This window comes from Dendrobates tinctorius, unplaced genomic scaffold (genome assembly GCF_039654945.1).
Source record: "Dendrobates tinctorius isolate UK_male_01 unplaced genomic scaffold, ASM3965494v1 ptg000138l, whole genome shotgun sequence".
Classification (NCBI taxonomy): Eukaryota; Metazoa; Chordata; class Amphibia; order Anura; family Dendrobatidae; genus Dendrobates; species Dendrobates tinctorius.
This window is the reverse complement of record NW_027361806.1, coordinates 11,610,159-11,633,076: the sequence shown is the minus strand read 5'-3', so window position 1 is coordinate 11,633,076 and position 22,918 is coordinate 11,610,159. Positions and strand designations below refer to the sequence as shown.

Sequence of the window (22,918 nt, the reverse complement as noted above, 5' to 3'; positions counted from 1 at the left end):
CTCTTGTCTTCATCTCCACTGTCTCTTGCTTTTCTAGGAGTGTGAGGAGATGGTGGAAATCTCTTCCAGCAAACAAGCGACAGCTGTTCAAAGAGAGTGTTCGGCGGAATAAGTGGAAGCTTTCCCTCGGTGCTGGAGCCCTGGGGTGCGTCATTATCCTCTTCTACTTCACCAACCTGGAGGAGACGCCTATAACGGGACGCAGCCGCCTCCTAGTGTTCAGGAAGGAGGACTACAACCTGCTCACCAGCATGGAGTATGAGACCGTGAGTATCACCCCGAAACCGCTGTACACAAAGTGAGTGCAGCTCTGGAGTATAATACAGGATGTAACTCAGGATCCGTAATGTCTGTACACAGTGTCTGTACCAGCAGAATAGCGAGTGCAGCTCTGGAGTATAATACAGGATGTAACTCAGGATCAGTAATGTAATGTATGTACACAGTGACTGCACCAGCAGAATAGCGAGTGCAGCTCTGGAGTATAATACAGGATGTAACTCAGGATCAGTAATGTAAAGTATGTACACAGTGACTGCACCAGCAGAATAGTGAGGGCAGCTCTGGAGGGGGGCCTCATCCACCACCAGGAGGCCCAAGGCACAGCCAGCCAGTCAGTCGCAGGGATGGGGAAAAAGCGGACCCCAGGGGGCCGCAAGGCTCCAGGGTCCGGGACCCCTGAAGTGAAGGCTGTGGCGGGCCCTTCCCCCGGAGGTGCAGCAGCCGGCAGAGGTGAGGCGGGGCCCCCCCTTAACATCTGGGGCTCCAAGGTTGCGGGAGAGCCAGCTACCACCTACGCCTCCCGCATTCATGCCCACCTCTCCGAGTACGAGGAGGCCGGCAAGCAGCTCAGGAGACTCCGGGGGGAGTTGGAGGGAGCCCTGGTCATCAGTAAAAACAGGCTCCCTGCCTCAAAGAGAGCGGAGGTCACCGCCACGGTCAAGCGGCTGAAAGGGGAGATTCGGGCCCTGGAGGACAGGCGAAGTTCCATCATGGCCGGCAGCGGCCCCTTCCAGGAAAAGCTGCAGAACGAGGACCGGTTCAGGGCCATGGCCGGTGGGTTTCCTGGGGGGTCAGGAGTCCCCATCCAGGTGGAGGAAAGCGAGGAGGAGGAAGAGCAAGATGGCGCCCACACCACACCCGGGCCGCCTCCACCTGAAGACCTGGCGGACACCAGCGAGAGCCAGGTAACATGCAGCGAGATAGCCCCTGAGCAGGTGGCCCTCCCGCTGGACTCCAGTAACGCGGAGGAAAGCGGGAGCGAGGGGGAGGATGGAGGGAGCGGGAGTAGTTCTGAGGGGGGCTGCCTCATCCTTAAACAAGTACGGCAGACTGAATCCCCAGCACGGTTTGGCACGCTGTTGTTTGGGTATGAGGTCTGCCCGGAGGATGGGGCAACCGGGAAGAGGAGAAACAGGAGGCGCAGGCGTAAGGCCTCTGAAGGCGTGGAGGAACAACTGGTTTTTGCTCCTCTTCCCGGGGCCCCTCTGTCCTGCTGTGTGGAACCCGCTACCCACCCCGGCTCGGGCCCTGTGGTGGGTCCGCAGCAAGGGAGCGGGGAGAGAGATGACTGTTGTGACCTGACTGTCGCATCTGGTGACAGTTCAGACCAGGGCAGCGACATGGAGGTCGGTGCTGGTTGTGGTGTTGGTGGTGGTGTCCAGGCTCAGCCCTCGGTGGCAGGGGGGGCTGGCCTGGCACCAGGCAAAGTTGGTAAAGCCAGGGCCGCACCTCCGGCGGCGAGTGCTGGGGCTTCTGGACCCCCCACGTACGGATCCGCTAAGTCTGGATCGCTAGTGGGGGTCCAGAAGCCTAGGAAGGGCGAACAGAACATCAAGCAGTAGCTGAGGCGGTGCAAAGTGCTGGTCGCTCCCATGTCGGCGCCTGTGGTGAGAGCGGGGTCTCCGGCACGTCGACCCAAAAAGGGGTCCGTGCAGGGGGCTCCGCCGCCGCTGGGCGACGAGGGGGAGTGGCCGGCCTTGCCCGTCTCAAGTGGTGGGCATAGGGTGGCGGCGGTGGTCCGTGAGGGGGGCGTGGCCTCCCCGAGTGTTGCCCGGCCTGCAAAGGCTGCGGCGTGCGGGGGGGACATGTCCTCCTCGGCCGTCGTCCCACCCGCTGAGTCTGCGTCGCCCGGGGGGGCGTGGCCTCGCAAGGGGTCGCTGCTCTGCCCGTGGTGGCTGTGACTGGCGGGGGGGCGTGGCCTCAGTGGTCGCGGCTCCGCCCGCTGTGCTCGCTTCACCCGGGGGGGCCGTGGCCTCGCAGGGGGCCGCGGCTCTGCCTGGGGTGGCTGCGACCGGCGGGGGGGGCGTGGCCGCTGCGGGCCCACTGCCCTCTGTCCCGCCCACCCTTCCAAGTAATGATGTGCTGCCCCCAAAAGCTGGCGGGGAGTTGTCGGGGTCCCCGGCCCACCTACCTTCATCTGAGGGTTCGGGGACTCTGGCGCTCCCTGGCAAGCCGGCGGCGGGGGTGAAGAAAAGTGCAGGGCAGGGAGCGGTGCCAGTGGCCGTCCCTGCCCAGAGCAAGGAAACCTTAGAAAAAGGAAAAAAAATGGAGCTGAAACCAGGAGCTGCTGTTGCTCCTAGGCCCAGCCAGGGCAGGGTGCATGATGTCATCTGCACTGAGGCATTTAAAGGGGCAGCAGTGCTCCTGGACAGGAGCTGGAGTAGCTCCCAGCAAGAGAGCTCAGGGCCCCCAGCAGGCAAAGAGAGGAACTGCACTGGTTCGGGAAATGTAAATAATGTAAATAATGTTGCTATGTTCACCAATTGTGCAAGTGAGAGTGAGTACGAAAGTGGAGTGGACATATTTGAGGAGATGTTTGCTGAAGTGAATGGTGATATGAGTGACATGGATGAAGGAGTGAGTGCTACTGTGAATGTGGGTGAGTGTGCTGGGGTGAATGCTGGGGTGAATGCAAATAATAAAAGAGTGAATGGGAGAGTGAGTGGGAGGACGAATGAGGGTGCTGGCACAAGTGGTGGTAGTGGTGGGAGGGCTGGCCCGTCTGCCCCCCTGGCCGCAAGACCCCAACATAGTTATGCGGGGGCCGCGGCTGGGGGTCGGGGTGGTCCTCGGGGTGGTCCTGGGGGGGTCTCCTCGCCTCCGGGCTCCAGGGACGGCGCTTTGCACCACCGTTTCCTGGAGGCCCTCAAAAAAGGAGAAAGGTCGATAGTGGTAGAGGGGAGGACAGTGGACTTGTCTTTCTGGATAGAGAGACACGGCCTTGCTGCCTTCCAAAACCAAAGGGAGGGAGGGACTGTTTGGTCTCTCCCCACAGCCGGGCAGGGGCCGCAAAGGAGGAATGTGGTCCGTCTTAGGTGGGGGGGCAGTGAAGCTTGTCCACCTAGGAGCAAGGTGGTGGAGCTCCTCCTTAAGATGGGCTTCGGGGCGAATGACATCTTTGCCCTGATACATCCTTCGGCGTCCCGCTTCTTCGACGTCAGCTTTGTGCGGCCAGAGGGGCTTGAGCTCTTCTGGTCTAACTATGAGCTGGTGCGGGAAGAGCCCGGATGGCGAGACTTCGTTGCGCAAGCGGTGTCTCGCCAAAATTCCGTCAAGCGAGTGACCGTGGTCACTTGTAACGAGTCACTTGCCGGCGTGGACATTATGACGTGGCTTTCCCGTTACGGGGAAGTCACCGAGGTCCCCAAAAAGAACAGGGACGAATTCGGCATCTGGTCGGGGGGCTGGACCTTCATGGTTAAACTGAAGGTTTCCGGCGGCACGGTCACCCACATCCCTTCCTCGGCGTTCCTGGGAAGGGACAGGATCCTGGTCTTCTACCAGGGGCAACCGAAGGTCTGCCACAAGTGCGGCGACCCCACTCACTTCAGCGCTAGCTGCAAGGTACAGAAATGTGCCTTGTGTGGTGGGGTAGGTCATCTGGCCGCCTCGTGTAAGGACATTCGGTGTCACTTGTGTGGTGACCTAGGTCACCCTCTCAGCCGCTGCCCTCGCTCCTTTTCTAATGCCGCTGCAGGCCCGGCGGGAGGAGTCAGTGAGGGAGAAACCTCTGGCGGCGCTCCTGCAGCTGTGGTGGCGGAGGGGAAGGGGCTGAGGGACCGGTGAGGAAGGGCAATGCCAAGGTGAGGGGCCCCGCGTATGTGCGGAGGCAAGAAAAACGCCATGGGGGTGGGGGGCAGGTGAAGTCTCGGGCAACCGGGTCGATGCCTGCTCCTCCCTCCAGGCCCGTGGCAAAAGCCTCTGAGGTCCTGAGGGAGAGTGTGGTGAGAGAGGAGATCAGGAGGATGGAGAGGGAGGATAAAGCGGCTGACTCGGACGGGTCCTCACAGTATGAAAGTGTTGATGAGGAGGTCCAGGAGCAGCCTACAGCAGCGGGTGGCAAAAGTAAACGTGCCAATCGTAACAAATCGGGGGGGAAGAAGGCTGGCAAGCCTTCAAAATCTCCCCCGCCCCCGACCACCAGGGTGCGCACGGAAGGGCCCGCTGACCCCCCTCTGATTGATCTCTCCAACCGGTTCAGCGTCCTCGGAGGCTCGGATGATGGGCCGCAAGACGAGGATGCTGGGCCGGGGGTACCACCGGAGGGTCCTTCGGGGGATGGTGGGGTCCGTCCCTCAGGGGGCAGTGTTCCTCCTGGGGGGGGGACAGACCTGGAACCCGGGGGCGAGGACACCGGGGGGGGTGGGATGGACACAACGGGAGCTTCCCTGAAAAGGAAGGTGTCCGACCCCTCCCCAGGTGGAGGTGATAGCAGTGGTAAGAAGTTGGCCATCCAACTTGATCACCCATGATGGCGGAACTCGCCCCGTTGACGCTGGCATCTATTAATGTTGCCAGCATAAAGTCAGATGCGGCTCGTTTCACGGCCTTTGATTTTTTTCTCCCGGATTGAGGCAGAAATTTTATTCTTGCAAGAGACCAGACTAACAGACATGGGGGCCATCTATAAAGCACGGAGGGAGTGGAGGTGCGGGCCCTCATACTGGTCTCTTGCGGCCGAGCCGTATAGCGGGGTGGCAGTCCTTTTTAAGACTGCAGCTGTTGAATGCCGACGGTTTACTGAGTTGGAAATGGGGAGGTGCCTGATCCTAGATGTCTTCATGAGGGGACAAGAGCTCCGGCTCATCAACATCTACGGCCCGCAGTCCAAGTGGGACCGCAAATGTCTCTTCCTGAGGATCAAGCCCTTTCTTTTTACGAGCCGGCAGGTGGTCTTCGGTGGGGACTTCAACACCATTACGAGGTCCCGTGACCGGGGGGGTCCCGGAGATCGCCTGGCTTATGATAGCGTCGCGTTGAATAGCATAGCCAGCGAAGCTCGCCTGGTGGATGTCCACATCCGGCACACCCCAGGTCACGGAGGTTTCACCTACCATAGGGGTAGCTGTAGGTCTAGAATAGACAGGTTTTTTTTGAAGGAGGACGCCATCTTTTCTGCTGTGTCCGCCGTTGAGGTGGAGTTCTCCGATCACTGTCTAATTTTCTTTTCTCTGAATGTTGCAGAGACTCATCAGATGGGAAGAGGGCTGTGGAAGCTCAATTCGTCCCTGCTGGAAGAAGCGGAGGTGAGACAATCCTTCGAGGACTTTCTTCAGAGCCAGGTACCGCTGTTGGATCTCTGTAGTAGTAAGTCAGAGTGGTGGGAGATCTTCAAAAAGCGGGTGGCGGGGTTCTTCCGTCAGCTCTCGAGCCTCAGGAGTCTGAACAGGCACCGCTTGTACCAGGCCCTGGGGAGGAAACTCGAGCAGCTTGTCTCGACTGGAGGTGACCGTGAGGAAATCTCCAGAGTGAAATCTTTGCTCAAGAGGTGTCAGTATGATAGACACACATCTTTAGTTTTTGAGAGGGACTTCGGGAAGTACCGCTCGCCCGACCCTTACAGAAACTGTAAGATGTCAGTGAATTGTAAGATGGTGACAGGACTGATCGACAGTACGGGGTCCCTGAACAGATCCAAATCAGGGATCCTGGAGGTGGTCAGATCCTTCTACTCACACCTCTTGGAAAAGAAGGATCTGGATCGGGACAGGATGTCGGCTTTCCTGGCTGAAACCGTCCCTGAGCCAGGGGGTGATCCCTCTCTTGGTGTTTTGGCAGAGGAAATCAGGGAAGAGGAAGTGAGACTGGCCATTGATGGGCTTCGGCCCAAGAAATCGCCAGGTCCGGATGGCTTAACATCCGAGTTCTATAAGACTTTTAGGGACTCCTTGGTCCCCCTCTTGACAGGGGTATTTAATGAGTGCCTCTCCTCGGGCACCCTTCCCGACTCAATGAGGAAGTCAGCCCTCATTATTCTGTCAAAGGGTAAGGATCCGTCCCGTATCGAGAATTGGCGTCCCATAGCGCTTCTCGATACGGACCGGAAGGTTCTGGCCAAGGTGCTGTTTAATCGGCTGGTGAAGTTTGCACCCCGGCTCCTTTCAGGGGCCCAGCATTGCTCTGTTCCGGGCCGCAGTACTTTTAGTGCTGTGCTCGGTGTCCGAGAGGCAGTGGAGCAGGGTAGGGCAGGTCACTGGAGGGGGTACTTGCTGTCATTAGATCAAGCGAAAGCCTTTGACCGGGTCAACCACGAGTACCTCTGGTCCGTCCTTTTGAGGTATGGTCTGCCTGGGAGGTTTGTAAAATGGTTAGAGATCTTGTACCAAGGGGCTGAGACTTTTCCGCTGGTGAACGGTTGGTCAGGTCGCCCTTTTGAGGTGGGTTCTGGGGTCCGTCAGGGCTGTCCGCTGAGCCCGCTTTTATACGTGTTCGCGATCGATCCCTTCCTAAGGAGGGTAGATCGTGGACCGTTGGCGGGAGTCGGGATGGACCAGGCGGGCTCTGGGTCCTCTCTGAGGGTGGTGGCGTATGCCGATGATGTTTCCCTTTTCGTGTCCTCGAGAAGGGAGGCGGATTGGGTCATGTCGGAGGTAGTGCGCTACTCGGAGGCATCCGGGTCCATGATCAACCGGGATAAGTGTGAAAGTCTCTGGCTGGGAGGGGGAGATCCCAGGTTTGATCTCCCGGACACCCTTCCAGGGCCCCAGGCCACCGCCAAAATTCTAGGCATCGAATTTGGCCCCGGGGATTACCCCCAGCAAAATTGGGAGGGCAGACTTAAGATCGCTGCCCAAAAGATGGACCAATGGAAGGGTTGGTCTTTAACCCTGAGGGAAAGGGTTGCCCTGGCTAAAGGCTTTCTGCTACCTTTATTAATATACCTGTGCAGTGTGTGCATCTTGCCGGAACCTCTCTGGACACGGGTCTATAGCCTATTCTTCCAATTGTTATGGGGGAATAGGCTTAACCTAATCAAGAGGGAGGTTACATACCGTACGAGGAGACTAGGCGGGTTGGGTATGGTAAACCCGGTGGTGTTTCTAGTAAACACCTTTCTTAAGACTAACATCTCCAACCTCTGGCTAGAGAGGGCTCCTCCGTGGGTAGTCTCCTGCAAGGGTTGGCTTTGGCCTTTCTTCCAGGAATGGGAGACAGGAGGGCAAGTGAAGGACCTCCGCACACCTCATGGGCATCTCCCGGCTTACGCTACCCCGGTTCTGAAGGTGATCCGCCGGTGGGGTCTGGGAATGTGGGAAATCAGGACCATGTCGAGGCAATGCCTTGACAGGAGGGTCCTGTTGACCCATTTCCAGAAGCCCCTGGCCCTTAAGGATTGCCCAGGCCGGGATCTGGAGGTCGGGCTGGGGCTTTTAAATTCTAAGCGGATCCCCATGAAGTTTTGGGACTTGACCTGGCGTTGCTTCCACGGGAGGCTGTATGTAAAGGATAACCTGAAGTGCAGGAAATCCGATGATCGGGGTTGTCCCCGTGAGGAGTGTGGCGACGTGCTGGAAAGCATGGAGCACTTCCTGCTTCAGTGTCCCTTTAATGCAGAGGTGTACAACAGGGTGGGTGCTTCCATACGTTGGCCGCGGCTGGCGTCCCTCTCCTACGCTGAGTGGTTTTATGGAGCGTTCAGATCCCTGGGGGGCCGGGACCCGTGCACTTTATTTCTAGTCAGTGTAGTGGTTAGGTTCTACACTTGGAATGCACGGTGCCTAGTTTCGACGCGGAAAAAAACCCTCCCAAGGGATGAGGTGGTAGGAAACATCTTGGGTGACCTGGTGAAGGTCCGTTCTTTGGAGTTCGAAAGGTTGGGTGTGAGGAAGGCCTCTTGGCTTTGGAGAGGCCTCTCCTTTTAAAAACGCACTCAAGGGAGAGCTAGCTCCGTGTGAATGAGGGTAGGGATAGCATAAGTTTCACTGGGTGTGCTAGGGACAGAAGTAGGGGCAGATAGGGACAGGGAGGGACAGGCACTGAGGGACAGATAGAAAGTTAGTTATATTAAGTTAGGTGGAGTAGGGACAGGAAGGGACAGATAGGGACAGTTTCTTTAGGGACAGAAGCAGGGACAGTCTTAGTTGTTGAGGGACAGGGTGAATGAGTTAGTGAGGGACGGGGCCTCGAGAACTCCTTTTCCTGGTGGTGGGCTAAAGCATGCCACTCTAGACTTTTGTTTTGGAAACATAGAGCATTGATGGATATTGGGCTTGCAGGCACTGATCTTGGGTCTGCAAAGGAAAGTGTGTGGTGGCAAGCCAAAACAAATATGGTAATAATGTTATGTGGTGTATAAGTAGATATATATTGTATATTTGTATTTTTGTGTATTATACATACTTTCTTTTGTTTTAGTTAGGAGTGCATGGGAGGGTGTAGTGAGGTTGGGAGGGGGGTGAATGGGGGGTGAGAATGGGAAAAGAGGACCTTTATCTGAAGGGAAAGTGGATGGACAAATCGTGGAAAGGAAAAGAAGAATGGACCACGTGGTAAATAGCATAGGTTTTGGGTGGAGCCGGGTGAGGGTTTTCCTCTTGGAGCATAAACTGTTTTTGCCAAGAGATAGATGTGATAGGCCATGAACATTGATGGACCTTGTGTGTTTCGTGTAATGGGCCATGGACTTTTGGACCTTGGGTGTGTTGGGGGGATGATAAATAAAAAAAAAAAAAAAAAAATTTTCGTAGAGGTGTTAGGCTGGTGCTGGGGTTTTGCCAGTATAAGTGGCTATGGTTTTTTTTAAGGCAGAAGGGCCGGAATATGGTTTTTTTTTTTCTTTATTACTTGTATATAGGTATGGGTGCAAAGCGCGAATGGAGTGTGAAAGGGTGTGCGTAGGGGATGAATGTGTTACATAGGGGTTTCTTTATTTCAAGTTGTATAGGGGTGGAGGGATCCTGCTGGGGCCCTCTAGGCTGGAAAGCCTGGGGGATCAGGTAAAATTGCGAGGTTTGCACAAATATTTATGTCGGGAGCATTGTTTGTCTGCTATGTATTGTGTTTTGTATTATGTAGTCTGTTATGTATTGTGTTTTGATACTTTTATAATAAAAAAGAGCTACAGGATGTAACTCAGGATCAGTAATGTAAAGTATGTACACAGTGACTGCACCAGCAGAATAGTGAGGGCAGCTCTGGAGTATCATACAGGATGTAACTCAGGATCAGTAATGTAATGTATGTACACAGTGACTGCACCTGCAGAATAGTGAGTGCAGCTCTGGGGTATAATACAGGATGTAACTCAGGATCAGTAATGTAATGTATGTACACAGTGACTGCACCAGCAGAATAGTGAGTGCAGCTCTGGAGTATAATACAGGATGTAACTCAGGATCAGTAATGTAATGTATGTACACAGTGACTGCACCAGCAGAATAGTGAGTGCAGCCCTGTACACGCCCAGGAAGAGGAGGAGCGTCGCAGCTGAGTTTCTGCAGGCTGGGGTTTTGCTAAGCTCCTGGGAAGGGAGGTTTTTTGTTTTTTTTTTTCCTGCAAGGACTTTCCATCTGCCCCCTTCCCAGGAAAGAGGACTCTACCTGGGACTGAGCGCCGGGGCTGGGCCCCTGGCTCCCACCCTCCGGCAAGCCAGCTGGGGGTGGGGGGCCTCATCCACCACCAGGAGGCCCAAGGCACAGCCAGCCAGTCAGTCCCAGGGATGGGGAAAAAGCGGACCCCAGGGGGCCGCAAGGCTCCAGGGTCCGGGACCCCTGAAGTGAATGCTGTGGCGGGCCCTTCCCCCGGAGGTGCAGCAGCCGGCAGAGGTGAGGCGGGGCCCCCCCTTAACATCTGGGGCTCCAAGGTTGCGGGAGAGCCAGCTACCACCTACGCCTCCCGCATTCATGCCCACCTCTCCGAGTACGAGGAGGCCGGCAAGCAGCTCAGGAGACTCCGGGGGGAGTTGGAGGGAGCCCGGGTCATCAGTAAAAACAGGCTCCCTGCCTCAAAGAGAGCGGAGGTCACCGCCATGGTCAAGCGGCTGAAAGGGGAGATTCGGGCCCTGGAGGACCGGCGAAGTACCATCATGGCCGGCAGCGGCCCCTTCCAGGAGAAGCTGCAGAACGAGGACCGGTTCAGGGCCATGGCCGGTGGGTCTCCTGGGGGGTCAGGAGTCCCCATCCAGGTGGAGGAAAGCGAGGAGGAGGAAGAGCAAGATGGCGCCCACACCACATCCGGGCCACCTCCACCTGAAGACCTGGCGGACACCAGCGTGAGTCAGGTAACATGCAGCGGGATAGCCCCCGAGCAGGTGGCCCTCCCGCTGGACTCCAGTAACGCGGAGGAAAGCGGGAGCGAGGGGGAGGATGGAGGGAGCAGGAGTAGTTCTGAGGGGGGCTGCCTCATCCTTAAACAAGTACGGCAGACTGAATCCCCAGCACGGTTTGGCACGCTGTTGTTTGGGTATGAAGTCTGCCCGGAGGATGAGGCAACCGGGAAGAGGAGAAACAGGAGGCGCAGGCGTAAGGCCTCTGAAGGCGTGGAGGAACAACTGGTTTTTGCTCCTCTTCCCGGAGCCCCTCTGTCCCGCTGTGTGGAACCCGCTACCCACCCCGGCTCGGGCCCTGTGTTGGGTCCACAGCGAGGGAGCGGGGAGAGAGATGACTGTTGTGACCTGACTGTCGCATCTGGTGACAGTTCAGAACAGGGCAGCGACATGGAGGTCGGTGCTGGTTGTGGTGTTGGTGGTGGTGTCCAGGCTCAGCCCTCGGTGGCAGGGGGGGCTGGCCTGGCACCAGGTAAAGTTGGTAAAGCCAGGGCCGCACCTCCGGCGGCGAGTGCTGGGGCTTCTGGACCCCCCACGTACGGATCCGCTAAGTCTGAATCGCTAGTGGGGGTCCAGAAGCCTAGGAAGGGCGAACAGAACATCAAGCAGCAGCTGAGGCGGTGCAAAGTGCTGGTCGCTCCCATGTCGGCGCCTGTGGTGAGAGCGGGGTCTCCGGCACGTCGACCCAAAAAGGGGTCCGTGCAGGGGGCTCCGCCGCCGCTGGGCGATGAGGGGGAGTGGCCGGCCTTGCCCATCTCAAGTGGTGGGCATAGGGTGGCGGCGGTGGTCCGTGAGGGGGGGGTGGCCTCCCCGAGTGTTGCCCGGCCTGCAAAGGCTGCGGCGTGCGGTGGGGGCATGTCCTCCTCGGCCGTCGTCCCACCCGCTGCGTCTGCGTCGCCCGGGGGGGCGTGGCCTCGCAAGGGGTCGCTGCTCTGCCCGTGGTGGCTGTGACTGGCGGGGGGGCGTGGCCTCAGCGGTCGCGGCTCCGCCCGCTGTGCTCGCGTCACCCGGGGGGGGCCATGGCCTCGCAGGGGGCCGCTGCTCTGCCTGGGATGGCTGCGACCGGCGGGGGGGCGTGGCCGCTGCGGGCCCGCTGCCCTCTGTCCCACCCTTCCAAGTAATGCTGTGCTGCCCCCAAAAGCTGGCAGGGAGTTGTCGGGGTCCCCAGCCCACCTACCTTCATCTGAGGGTGCGGGGACTCTGGCGCTCCCTGGCAAGCCGGCGGCGGGGGTGAAGAAAAGTGCAGGGCAGGGAGCGGTGCCAGTGGCCGTCCCTGCCCAGAGTAATGAAAACTCAGGAAAAGAAAAAAAAATGGAGCTGAAACCAGGAGCTGCTGTTGCTCCTAGGCCCAGCCAGGGCAGAGTGCATGATGTCATCAGCACTGAGGCATTTAAAGGGGCAGCGGCGCTCCTGGACAGGAGCTGGAGTAGCTCCCTGCAAGAGAGCTCAGGGCCCCCAGCAGGCAAAGAGAGGAACTGCACAGGTTCAGGAAATGTAAATAATAGCAAAATTATTTACATTTTTTACATGTACACCAATTGTGCGAGTGAGAGTGAGTACGAAAGCGGAGTGGACATATTTGAGGAGGTTTGCTGAAGTGAATGGTGACATGAGTGACATGGATGAGGGAGTGAGTGCTACTGTGAATGTGGGTGAAAGTGCTGGGGTGAATGCAAATAATAAAAGAGTGAATGGGAGGACGAATGAGGGTGCTGGCACAAGTGGTGGTAGTGCTGGCCCATCTGCCACTCCGGCCGCGAGACCTCAACGGAATTATGCGGGGGCCGCGGCTCGGGGTCGGGGTGGTCCTGGGGGGGTCTCCTCGCCTCCGGGCTCCAGGGACGGCGTTTCGCACCGCCGTTTCCTGGAGGCTCTCAAAAGGGGAGATCAATAGTGGTAGAGGGGAGGACAGTGGACTTGTCTTTCTGGATAGAGAGACACGGCCTTGCCGCCTTCCAAAATCAAAGGGAGGGAGGGACTGTTTGGTCTCTCCCCACAGCCGGGCAGGGGCCGCCAAGAAGGAATGTGGTCCGTCTTAGGTGGGGGGGCAGTGAAGCTTGTCCACCTAGGAGCAAGGTGGTGGAGCTCCTCCTTAAGATGGGCTTCGGGGCGAATGACATCTTTGCCCTGATACATCCTTCGGCGTCTCGCTTCTTCGACGTCAGCTTCGTGCGGCCCGAGGGGCTTGAGCTCTTCTGGTCGAATTACGAGCTGGTGCGAGAAGAGCCCGGATGGCGAGACTTCGTGGCTCAAGCGGTGTCTCGCCAAAATTCCGTCAAGCGAGTGACCGTGGTTACATGTAACGAGTCACTCGCAGGCGTGGACATAATGACGTGGCTTTCCCGTTACGGGGAGGTCACCGAGGTCCCAAAAAAGAACAGGGACGAATTCGGCATCTGGTCGGGGGGCTGGACTTTCATGGTTAAATTGAAGGTTTCCGGCGGCACGGTCACCCACATCCCTTCCTCGGCGTTCCTGGGAAGGGACAGGATCCTGGTCTTCTACCAGGGGCAACCGAAGGTCTGCCACAGGTGCGGCGACCCCACCCACTTCAGCGCCAACTGCAAGGTGCAGAAATGTGCCTTGTGTGGTGGGGTGGGTCATCTGGCCGCCTTGTGTAAGGATATTCGGTGCCACCTGTGTGGTGACCCAGGTCACCCTCTCAGCCGCTGCCCTCGCTCTTTCTCTAATGCCGCCGCAGGCCCGGTGGGGGGAGACCGTGGGGGGGCAACCCCCGGTGGCGCTTCTTCTGCTGTGACAGGTGGTAGCGGAGGAGGAAGGGCTGAGGGGCCAGTGAGGAAGGGCAATGCTGCAAGGGGCCCCGCGTACCAGAGGAGGCAGGAAAAGCGCCAGGGTGGTAGGGGACAGGTGAAGCCTCGGGCAACCGGGGTGATGCCTGCTCCTCCCTCCAGGCCCGTGGCCAAAGCCTCTGAGGCCCTGGGGGAGAGAGTGGTGAGTGAGGAGATCAGGAGGATGGAGAGAGAGGAGAAAGCCGCTGACTCAAACGACTCCTCTCGTTATGAAAGTGTCAACGAGGATGTCAGAGAGCAGCCTACAGCATCAGGTGGCAAAACCAGGCGTGCCAAGCGCAAAACGGGGGGGAAGAAGGCTGACAAGCCTTCAAAGTCTCCCCCGCCCCCGACCACCAGGGTGCACACGGAAGGGCCCGCTGACCCCCCTCTGATCAGACTCTCCAACCGGTTCAGCGCCCTCGGAGGTTCAGATGATGAGCCGCCAGACGAGGGTGCTGGGCCGGGGGCAACACTGGAGGGTCCTTCAGGGGATGGCGGAGTCCGTCCCTCAGGGGGCACTGTTCCTCCTGAGGGTGGGACAGACCTGGAACCCGGGGGCGAGGACACCAGGGGGGGTGGGATGGACACGTCGGGAGCTTCCCTGAAAAGGAAGGTGTCTGACCCCTCCCCAGGTGGAGGTGATAGCGGGGCAGGGAAGAAACTGGCCATCCAACTCGATCACCCATGATGGCTGAACTCGCCCCGTTGACGCTGGCGTCCATTAATGTCGCCAGCATTAAGTCAGATGCGGCTCGCTTCGTGGCCTTTGATTTTTTTCTCCCGGATTGAGGCAGAAATTTTATTCTTGCAAGAGACCAGACTAACGGACATGGGGGCCATCTATAAAGCACGGAGGGAGTGGAGGTGCGGGCCCTCATACTGGTCTCTTGCGGCCGAGCCGTATAGCGGGGTGGCAGTCCTTTTTAAGACTGCAGCTGTTGAATGCCGACGGGTTACTGAGTTGGAAATGGGGAGGTGCCTGATCCTAGATGTCTTCATGAGGGGACAAGAGCTCCGGCTCATCAACATCTACGGCCCACAATCCAAGTGGGACCGCAAATGTCTCTTCCTGAGGATCAAGCCCTTTCTTTTTACGAGCCGGCAGGTGGTCTTCGGTGGGGACTTCAACACCATTACGAGGTCCCGTGACCGGGGGGGTCCCGGAGATCGCCTGGCTTATGATAGCGTCGCGTTGAATAGCATAGCCAGTGAAGCTCGCCTGGTGGATGTCCACATCCGGCACACCCCAGGTCACGGGGGTTTCACCTACCATAGGGGTAGCAGTAGGTCTAGAATAGACAGGTTTTTTTTTTTGAAGGAGGACGCCATCTTTTCTGCTGTGTCCGCAGTTGAGGTGGAGTTCTCCGACCACTGTTTAATTTTCTTTTCTCTGAATGTTGCAGAGACTCATCGGATGGGAAGAGGGCTGTTGAAGCTCAATTCGTCCCTGCTGGAAGAAGCGGAGGTGCGACAATCCTTCGAGGATTTTCTTCAGAGCCAGGTACCGCTGTTGGATCTCTGTAGTAGTAAGTCAGAGTGGTGGGAGATCTTCAAAAAGCGGGCGGCGGGGTTCTTCCGTCAGCTCTCAAGCCTCAGGAGTCTGAACAGGCACCGCTTGTACCAGGCCCTGGGGAGGAAACTCGAGCAGCTTGTCTCGACTGGAGGTGACCGTGAGGAAATCTCCAGAGTGAAATCTTTGCTCAAGAGGTGTCAGTATGATAGACACACATCTTTAGTTTTTGAGAGGGACTTCGGGAAGTACCGCTCGCCCGACCCTTACAGAAACTGTAAGATGTCAGTGAATTGTAAGATGGTGACACGACTGATCGACAGTACGGGGTCCCTGAACAGATCCAAATCAGGGATCCTGGAGGTGGTCAGATCCTTCTACTCACACCTCTTGGAAAAGAAGGATCTGGATCGGGACAGGATGTCGGCTTTCCTGGCTGAAACCGTCCCTGAGCCAGGGGGTGATCCCTCTCTTGGTGTTTTGGCAGAAGAAATCAGGGAAGAGGAAGTGAGACTGGCCATTGATGGGCTTCGGCCCAAGAAATCGCCAGGTCCGGATGGCTTAACATCCGAGTTCTATAAGACTTTTAGGGACTCCTTGGTCCCCCTCTTGACAGGGGTATTTAATGAGTGTCTCTCCTCGGGCACTCTTCCCGACTCAATGAGGAAGTCAGCCCTCATTATTCTGTCAAAGGGTAAGGATCCGTCCCGTATCGAGAATTGGCGTCCCATAGCGCTTCTCGATACGGACCGGAAGGTTCTGGCCAAGGTGCTGTTTAATCGGCTGGTGAAGTTTGCACCCCGGCTCCTTTCAGGGGCCCAGCATTGCTCTGTTCCAGGCCGCAGTACTTTTAGTGCTGTGCTCGGTGTCCGAGAGGCAGTGGAGCAGGGTAGGGCAGGTCACTGGGGGGGGGTACTTGCTGTCATTAGATCAAGCGAAAGCCTTTGACCGGGTCAACCACGAGTACCTCTGGTCCGTTCTTTTGAGGTATGGTCTGCCTGGGAGGCTTGTAAAATGGTTAGAGATCTTGTACCAAGGGGCTGAGACTTTTCCGCTGGTGAACGGTTGGTCAGGTCGCCCTTTTGAGGTGGGTTCTGGGGTCCGTCAGGGCTGTCCGCTGAGCCCGCTTTTATACGTGTTCGCGATCGATCCCTTCCTAAGGAGGGTAGATCGTGGACTGTTGGCGGGAGTCGGGATGGACCAGGCGGGCTCTGGGTCCTCTCTGAGGGTGGTGGCGTATGCTGATGATGTTTCCCTTTTCGTGTCCTCGAGAGGGGAGGCGGATTGGGTCATGTCGGAGGTAGTGCGCTACTCGGAGGCATCCGGGTCCATGATCAACCGGGATAAGTGTGAAAGTCTCTGGCTGGGAGGGGGAGATCCCAGGTTTGATCTCCCGGACACCCTTCCAGGGCCCCAGGCCACCGCCAAAATTCTAGGCATCGAATTTGGCCCCGGGGATTACCCCCAGCAAAATTGGGAGGGCAGACTTAAGATCGCCGCCCAAAAGGTGGACCAATGGAAGGGTTGGTCTTTAACCCTGAGGGAAAGGGTTGCCCTGGCTAAAGGCTTTCTGCTACCTTTATTAATATACCTGGGCAGTGTGTGCATCTTGCCGGAACCTCTCTGGACACGGGTCTATAGCCTATTCTTCCAATTGTTATGGGGGAATAGGCTTAACCTAATCAAGAGGGAGGTTACATACCGTACGAGGAGACTAGGCGGGTTGGGTATGGTCAACCCGGTGGTGTTTCTAGTAAACACCTTTCTTAAGACTAACATCTCCAACCTCTGGCTAGAGAGGGCTCCTCCGTGGGTAGTCTCCTGCAAGGGTTGGCTTTGGCCTTTCTTCCAGGAATGGGAGACAGGAGGGCAGGTGAAGGACCTACGCACACCTCATGGGCATCTCCCGGCTTACGCTACCCCGGTTCTGAAGGTGATCCGCCGGTGGGGTCTGGGAATGTGGCAAATCAGGACCATGTCGAGGCAATGCCTTGACAGGAGGGTCCTGTTGACCCATTTCCAGAAGCCCCTGGCCCTTAAGGATTGCCCAGGCCGGGATCTGGAGGTCGGGCTGGGGCTTTTAAATTCTAAGCGGATCCCCATGAAGTTTTGGGACTTGACCTGGCGTTGCTTCCACGGGAGGCTGTATGTAAAGGATAACTTGAAGTACAGGAAATCCGATGATCGGGGTTGTCCCCGTGAGGAGTGTGGCGACGTGCTGGAAAGCATGGAGCACTTCCTGCTTCAGTGTCCCTTTAATGCAGAGGTGTACAACAGGGTGGGTGCTTCCATACGTTGGCCGCGGCTGGCGTCCCTCTCCTACGCTGAGTGGGCCTATGGAGCGTTCAGATCCCTGGGTGGTCGGGACCCGTGCACTTTATTCCTAGTCAGTGTAGTGGTTAGGTTCTACACTTGGAATGCACGGTGCCTAGTTTCGACGCGGAAAAAAACCCTCCCAAGGGGTGAGGTGGTAGGAAACATCTTGGGTGACCTGGTGAAGGTCCGTTCTTTGGAGTTCGAAAGGTTGGGTGTGAGGAAGGCCTCTTGGCTTTGGAGAGGCCTCTCCTTTTAAAAACGCACTCAAGGGAGAGCTAGCTCCGTGTGAATGAGGGTAGGGATAGCATAAGTTTCACTGGGTGTGTTAGGGACAGAAGTAGGGGCAGGGAGGGACAGGCACTGAGGGACAGATAGAGAGTTAGTTATGTTAAGTTAGGTGGAGTAGGGACAGGAAGGGACAGATAGGGACAGTTTCTTTAGGGACAGAAGCAGGGACAGTCTTAGTTGTTAAGGGACAGGGTGAATGAGTTAGTGAGGGACGGGGCCTCGAGAACTCCTTTTCCTGGTGGTGGGCTAAAAGCATGCCACTCTAGTCTTTTGTTTTGGAAACATAGAGCAGTAATGGATATTGGGCTTGCAGGCACTGAACTTGGGCCAGTAAGAAACGTTTTGAAGGGTATGGTGTATTTAGTAATTAATTATATTTAATTGGTGTTATATTGTATTATGTATTGTATTGTATGTTATTATGTGTTGTGTATGTGTTATTATTTTCTTTTAGTTAGAGGGCATGGGAGGGTATAGTGAGGTTGGGAGGGGGGTGAATGGGGGAGGTGAGAATGGAAAAATCAAAGGACCCCAAGTCAAGGGAAGTGGCAAGTGGAGATATACCATGGACCATGGAGGAAAAAGGCATGCTGGAGCACATCGGAGGCAAATGGTGGAGGGTTTTTTTTTCTTGAGGGGCATAAAACTTTCGTGCTCCTCAAGTAGATGTGATAGGCCACGAACTGTTATGGACCTTGTGGAGTGATAGGCCATGGACGTATATGGACCTGTGGTGAGGAAAAAAGGTGGGAGGGGGGAAAAATAAAAAAAAAAAAATAAATAAAATATAATAAAAAAAATTAAAAAAAAAAAAAAAAGGATAGGGGTGGTAAGCTCGGTGGCGGTTCTTTTTGCCAAGTTAATGGCTAAAGCTAGTTTTGAGGCACTATGGGCCAGAAGTATTTCTTTAGTTATTTGTATATAGGTATGGGTGGGAAACGTGAATGGGGTGTGAACGGGTATGCATGAGGATGAATGGATTATATCTGGGGTTTTTTATTTTTATTTTTTAAATTGTATAGTGTTGTTGGAGAGTTCCTGTTGGGGGCCTTCCAAGCTGGAAAGCTTGAGGACCACAAAGGACATTGCAAGTTTTGCACAGGCGTTGTATGTTTCTGTATGGTTTTGTCTTGTTTTTTAGTTCTGGAATGTTGTTTTTGTCTGTCTTATGTATTATGTATTGTGTTTTTGATATTTTTATAATAAAAGAGATACAGGATGTAACTCAGGATCAGTAATGTAATGTATGTACACAGTGACTGCACCAGCAGAATAGTGAGTGCAGCTCTGGAGTATCATACAGGATGTAACTCAGGATCAGTAATGTAATGTATGTACACAGTGACTGCACCAGCAGAATAGTGAGTGCAGCTCTGGAGTATTATACAGGATGTAACTCAGGATCAGTAATGTAATGTATGTACACAGTGACTGCACCAGCAGAATAGTGAGTGCAGCTCTGGAGTATAATACAGGATGTAACTCAGGATCAGTAATGTCTGTACACAGTGTCTGTACCAGCAGAATAGCGAGTGCAGCTCTGGAGTATAATACAGGATGTAACTCAGGATCAGTAATGTAAAGTATGTACACAGTGACTGCACCAGCAGAATAGTGAGGGCAGCTCTGGAGTATCATACAGGATGTAACTCAGGATCAGTAATGTAATGTATGTACACAGTGACTGCACCAGCAGAATAGTGAGTGCAGCTCTGGAGTATCATACAGGATGTAACTCAGGATCAGTAATGTATGTACACAGTGACTGCACCAGCAGAATAGTGAGTGCAGCTCTGGAATATAATACAGGATGGAACTCAGGATCAGTACAGGATCAGTAATGTAATGTATGGACACAGTGACTGCACCAGCAGAATAGTGAGTGCAGCTCTGGAGTATCATACAGGATGGAACTCAGGATCAGTACAGGATCAGTAATATATGTACACAGTGACTGCACCAGCAGAATAGTGAGTGCAGCTCTGGATTATAATACAGGAAGGAACTCAGGATCAGTAATGTAATGTATGTACACAGTGACTGCACCAGCAGAATAGTGAGTGCAGCTCTGGAGTATAATATAGGATGTAACTCAGGATCAGTAATGTAATGTATGTACACAGTGACTGCACCAGCAGAATAGTGAGTGCAGCTCTGGAGTATCATACAGGATGGAACTCAGGATCAGTACAGGATCAGTAATATATGTACACAGTGACTGCACCAGCAGAATAGTGAGTGCAGCTCTGGAGTATAATACAGGATTGAACTCAGGATCAGTAATGTATGTACACAGTGACTGCACCAGCAGAATAGTGAGAGCACATCTGGAGTATAATACAGGATTGAACTCAGGATCAGTAATGTATTGTATGTACACAGTGACTGCACCAGCAGAATAGTGAGTGCAGCTCTGGAGTATCATACAGGATGTAACTCAGTATCAGTAATGTAATGTATGTACACAGTGACTGCACCAGCAGAATAGTGAATGCAGCTCTGGAATATAATACAGGATGGAACTCAGGATCAGTACAGGATCAGTAATGTAATGTATGGACACAGTGACTGCACCAGCAGAATAGTGAGTGCAGCTCTGGAGTATCATACAGGATGGAACTCAGGATCAGTACAGGATCAGTAATATATGTACACAGTGACTGCACCAGCAGAATAGTGAGTGCAGCTCTGGATTATAATACAGGAAGGAACTCCGGATCAGTAATGTAATGTATGTACACAGTGACTGCACCAGCAGAATAGTGAGTGCAGCTCTGGAGTATAATATAGGATGTAACTCAGGATCAGTAATGTAATGTATGTACACAGTGACTGCACCAGCAGAATAGTGAGTGCAGCTCTGGAGTATCATACAGGATGGAACTCAGGATCAGTACAGGATCAGTAATATATGTACACAGTGACTGCACCAGCAGAATAGTGAGGGCAGCTCTGGAGTATCATACAGGATGGAACTCAGGATCAGTAATGTATTGTATGTACACAGTGACTGCACCAGCAGAATAGTGAGGGCAGCTCTGGAGTATCATACAGGATGGAACTCAGGATCAGTAATGTATTGTATGTACACAGTGACTGCACCAGCAGAATAGTGAGTGCAGCTCTGGATTATAATACAGGAAGGAACTCAGGATCAGTAATGTAATGTATGTACACAGTGACTGCACCAGCAGAATAGTGAGTGCAGCTCTGGAGTATAATATAGGATGTAACTCAGGATCAGTAATGTAATGTATGTACACAGTGACTACACCAGCAGAATAGTGAGTGCAGCTCTGGATTATAATACAGGATGTAACTCAGGATCAGTAATGTAATGTATGTACACAGTGACTGCACCAGCAGAATAGTGAGTGCAGCTCTGGAGTATAATACAGGATGGAACTCAGGATCAGTAATTTAATGTATGTACACAGTGACTGCACCAGCAGAATAGTGAGTGCAGCTCTGGAGTATAATACAGGATGGAACTCAGGATCAGTAATGTAAAGTATGTACACAGTGACTCCATCAGCAGAATAGTGAGTGCAACTGTGGAGTATAACACAGGATGTAACTCAGAATCAGTACAGGATCAGTAATGTAGTGTATGTACACAGTGACTGCACCAGCAGAATAGTGAGTGCAGCTCTGGAGTATAATACAGGAGGTAACTCAGGATCAGTAATGTAATGTATGTACACAGTGACTGCACCAGCAGAATAGTGAGTGCGGCTCTGGAGTATAATACAGGATGGAACTCAGGATCAGTAATGTAAAGTATGTACACAGTGACTCCATCAGCAGAATAGTGAGTGCAACTGTGGAGTATAACACAGGATGTAACTCAGAATCAGTACAGGATCAGTAATGTAATGTATGTACACAGTGACTCCACCAGCAGAATAGTGAGTGCAACTGTGGAGTATAATACAGGATGTAACTCAGGATCAGTAATGTAATGTATGTACACAGTGACTGCACCAGCAGAATAGTGAGTGCAGCTCTGGAGTATAATACAGGAGGTAACTCAGGATCAGTACAGGATAAATCAGGCATGTATATTAAATGTTTATTTCTATTTCTCACATGTGTGGCATGTACGAGGACCCGCGGCGTGCCACTGTCAGTGGAAATGTGGTTGGAATTCCGAATCACTGTATGCCATGAGTAGATGATATGAGACTACACCTTTTCTTTTAATTTTCATATAGAAACTCTAAAATATTCATGGATGATCTGGGACATAATTAAGCCTGGTTTCACTGTTATGAAGTTCCTAGTGGAGGCTGATGCAGGATCTATCCGTCTATATATTAGGAGTAGATGAGTTCCCTTCTATGCAGTGACCATGGTGCATCCATAGTAGCAGGGATTGTAAGTTGCATGCACAGGGAATCCTCATCCGTTGCAGCTTCCACTCTCACATTTTTCTTATGAATGACGCTGCCGTCTACTTAAGCAACATAGATCGGATGTGTTATTTGCACAGTTAAGTACCAGCTGTGAACAATTCCCCTTGATGAAAAGCTAATGAATTTTGAAAGAACGACTTCAGAATAAGGAAAAGGAAAAAAAAAACATTTTTCAAGGCCAATCTAGTAAAAAGCAGCAGGATGGTAATACGATAATAAAGACTCTGAAGATTTCTTGTGTAATATCGTCATGAGTGATTGCATCAAAATCTCAAAATCCACTCATACTGGAGAGTGCAAAGAATGAGTGGTCCTAAGGATATAATTCACGTCTGTGGTGCAGAAGGTGTGTTCTAGAAAGCTGGACACCTGCAGATCTCGCCGCACTGTCCCACAGTCCTCTGTGCTGGGACTTTGCAGTTATGGGGGGGGGGGGGGCGCAGAGGAAATGTCCTCACATTACTGAGAAGATCTGACATGCACAGTCTGGGAAAGACAGGATATGAGCACTGTTTTTTGTTTTCCTGAGGCTGACCCCCGATAAAGAGCCCATAGCATTATCCATCGAACTGGACAGTGGCACTGTGCCGTCAGCGGGTTACGTTCTTGTGGCTTTCACCAAACTCGGACTCGTCCATCAGACGCAGATAGAGAAGTGTGATCCGTCACTGCACAGAACACGTCTCCTCAAGAGTCCAGTTGTGACCGCTTTACACCACTCCATCCGACGCTCGGCGTTGTGCTTGGTGATGTATGGCTGCATGTAACTGCTCACCCAGGAAGCTCCCGGCGGGAGCTCAGTGTTTGTGCTGATATTAATACCAGAAGGTGTCTGGACTCTGAAGATATGGGTAATGGTTGTGACTTTTCTTTCCTGTGTCCCTCAGCACTCGGCCCCTTCTCTGTAACATTACGGGGTCTCCTCTTCGTGGCTGAGTTGCTTTGAGTCCTTCCACTTCTCTACAATATTACTCAGAGGTGATGGGGAAGATTCAGGGAGAAATGTTTCTTGTTTCACCAGTCCGGGAAAGCGGGGTGACCAGTCTTATGT

General features: G+C 54.0%; 1 protein-coding gene across 5 annotated transcripts in view; it reads left to right on the top strand.

The window, feature by feature from the left end:
- OMA1 (OMA1 zinc metallopeptidase) overlaps positions 1-22,918 on the top strand; it is a 127,860-nt gene that overhangs the window by 1,867 nt on the left and 103,075 nt on the right. For 4 of the 5 annotated variants that reach the window (XR_012220120.1, XM_073544579.1, XM_073544575.1 and 1 more), the window contains exon 1: positions 13,940-14,803. Coding sequence is in view for 4 of the 5 variants with exons in the window: in XM_073544579.1 (XP_073400680.1) it covers positions 14,063-14,803 (741 nt within the window). In the remaining variant the exon portion in view is untranslated. Of the gene's footprint in view, positions 1-37; positions 267-13,939; positions 14,804-22,918 lie in introns of those variants that run through there. The other variant, XM_073544576.1, reaches the window with a different exon arrangement.